The following is a 1,852-nucleotide window of genomic DNA, read 5'->3' as shown; positions in this document are numbered from 1 at the left end:
TATCTATCTATCTATCTATCTATCTATCTATCTATCTATCTATCTATCTATCTATCTATCATGAAGACCGGCAGGGGGTGTTAAAAGGCAGAGTTTGAACTGTGCGCGTGTCAGTCATCGCGTGTGTTTGTGTGTGTGCGCACGCGTGTGTTTGTGTGTACTGTAAAGTGATCCGTGGCAGGGCAGAGGAGATGTAGCAGCGCGGAGCTGGTTCGGGACTCCGTGGCCAGCAGCCGTCTCGTCTGTCACTTGAAGCAGCAGAAAGTCATCATCTGTCCGACATTAAAACGCGCCATGAGAAAGCTTTAACGTCCCGGTTCTCTCGCAGTTTACACCGGACTGTGCCACGCAATGCGACCGAGAGCAGCTGCTGCTGGAAGGATACATTTCGGTGTGGGGACTGGTTTGTTGGAGTAGCTCGTGCTAACGCAGGGCTAACGCCTGCGCGAAGATGCTGCGGTGGATACGACAGCAGCTGGTGAGACTGTTTTCTCGACCCCTTTAACGTTAGTTAAAACTAGTTTGCGTAACCTAATGCCGGCTTCAGTTCGTGAAAAGCCGTACAAACTTTATTTGACTTGTTTCCAGAAGGCTAGCCGGGCCAATTAGCTGTTGTCGATATGTTAAAATATTGTCGTTTGTCTCGCCTTGATGACAAGTCAGGTAGATGTTAGGTTAGCTAAACAGTCACCTTGCTTCCTGGCCAGCTAACAGTTGTCATTTAGGCTAACTAGTTGACATTTATCCAACAAAAGTGTTGAGTCGCAGTTACAGTTTKGGGTTTATTTAAAGTTTCTTAAAATTTTAATCTAGTCTTGCCAGGTTTTGATTGAATGTATCAGAGCGTCCAGGAAACCGAGCAACAGCTAGACGGCTAACATCAGAGAGAGGGAAGTTGTTTGATCAAGTTTTTAACAAACTACWGTAACACAAAAGTTCTTCATTCTGACTTGTTAAAAGGCTGGTCAGCTTTAACATTTCGACAGATGCGAAAATTGAGCATAATGAAATAATTTATTTGGTTTATTKTAAACTTTTTAAGATTTTATTTATAGCTTTAATTCATCACCTGGCGTGAGAATTATGTGTTTGCATTAAAACAAAGCTCATTTATGTTGCAGAATATGTAAAAATGTGTGTGCATATTAGGGGTGCAACAATACATGTACCTGTATCGAACCGTATTGAACAGTGCTTTAGGTTCAATACACACTTGTATCGAACAAAACAGATCTTTAAAATTTTCTTTATCAACTTGTCTTCTGAAGATGCTCTGTGTTGAAGGATCAGTGGATCTGTGATTGACTACTGCACCTAGACTGTATTTTTGAGCGCAGATCCACTGAGAAACTTGCTCTTTCAGCAACATTTAATTTAAAAACTGTACTTTTGAGATTAAACAAATGTTCATAATTAATATAAATAAATTACAAGTTAAAAGGGGCATGGACATTTCTCTTTTGTTGTATCGAAAAAATATCGAACCGTGAGACTAAAATATCGAACTGAACCGTGAATTTCATTTCCCGATACCGTATCGATATTCTAAAGCCCTGTATCGATTTTTTTTTATTAAGGTTTAAAATGTCAACTTTCCTGCCAGCCGTTCATTTTTTTGTTGTAGTTCAGCCTCTGACCACTAGTTGGCAGCGGTGAGCCAGCCATTTGGCTACTCTACCTCTTGAGGTAGAGGCCATTGGCTGTGTCCAAAACGACAGGCCGGGTCCTCCGGAGGACCCAGACTCCCCGGTCTCGGCGGGCCGGGTCCTTGGTAGACCGGGAAGACCGGCTGTGAATTTGGACGGTCTAGCCTCCCCTCCTTACCCTGGCGTACGTCTTGTCACCTGGCAAC

The 1,852-nt window shown here is 42.9% G+C and overlaps 1 protein-coding gene across 4 annotated transcripts in view; it reads left to right on the top strand.

Annotated features, from left to right (window-relative positions):
- Positions 1-142: 142 nt before the first annotated feature.
- The window catches only part of atp11b (ATPase phospholipid transporting 11B), a 52,958-nt gene continuing 51,248 nt past the window's right edge, over positions 143-1,852 (top strand). For all 4 annotated transcript variants that reach the window (XR_001312408.1, XR_001312409.1, XM_014031937.1 and 1 more), the window contains exon 1: positions 143-478. Coding sequence is in view for 2 of the 4 variants with exons in the window: in XM_014031937.1 (XP_013887391.1) it covers positions 452-478 (27 nt within the window). In the remaining 2 variants the exon portion in view is untranslated. The remainder of the gene's footprint in view (positions 479-1,852) is intronic.

The sequence above is a fragment of the Austrofundulus limnaeus genome, unplaced genomic scaffold (assembly GCF_001266775.1).
Source record: "Austrofundulus limnaeus strain Quisiro unplaced genomic scaffold, Austrofundulus_limnaeus-1.0 Scaffold1349, whole genome shotgun sequence".
Classification (NCBI taxonomy): Eukaryota; Metazoa; Chordata; class Actinopteri; order Cyprinodontiformes; family Rivulidae; genus Austrofundulus; species Austrofundulus limnaeus.
This window is presented reverse-complemented; position numbering and strand designations above follow the sequence as displayed.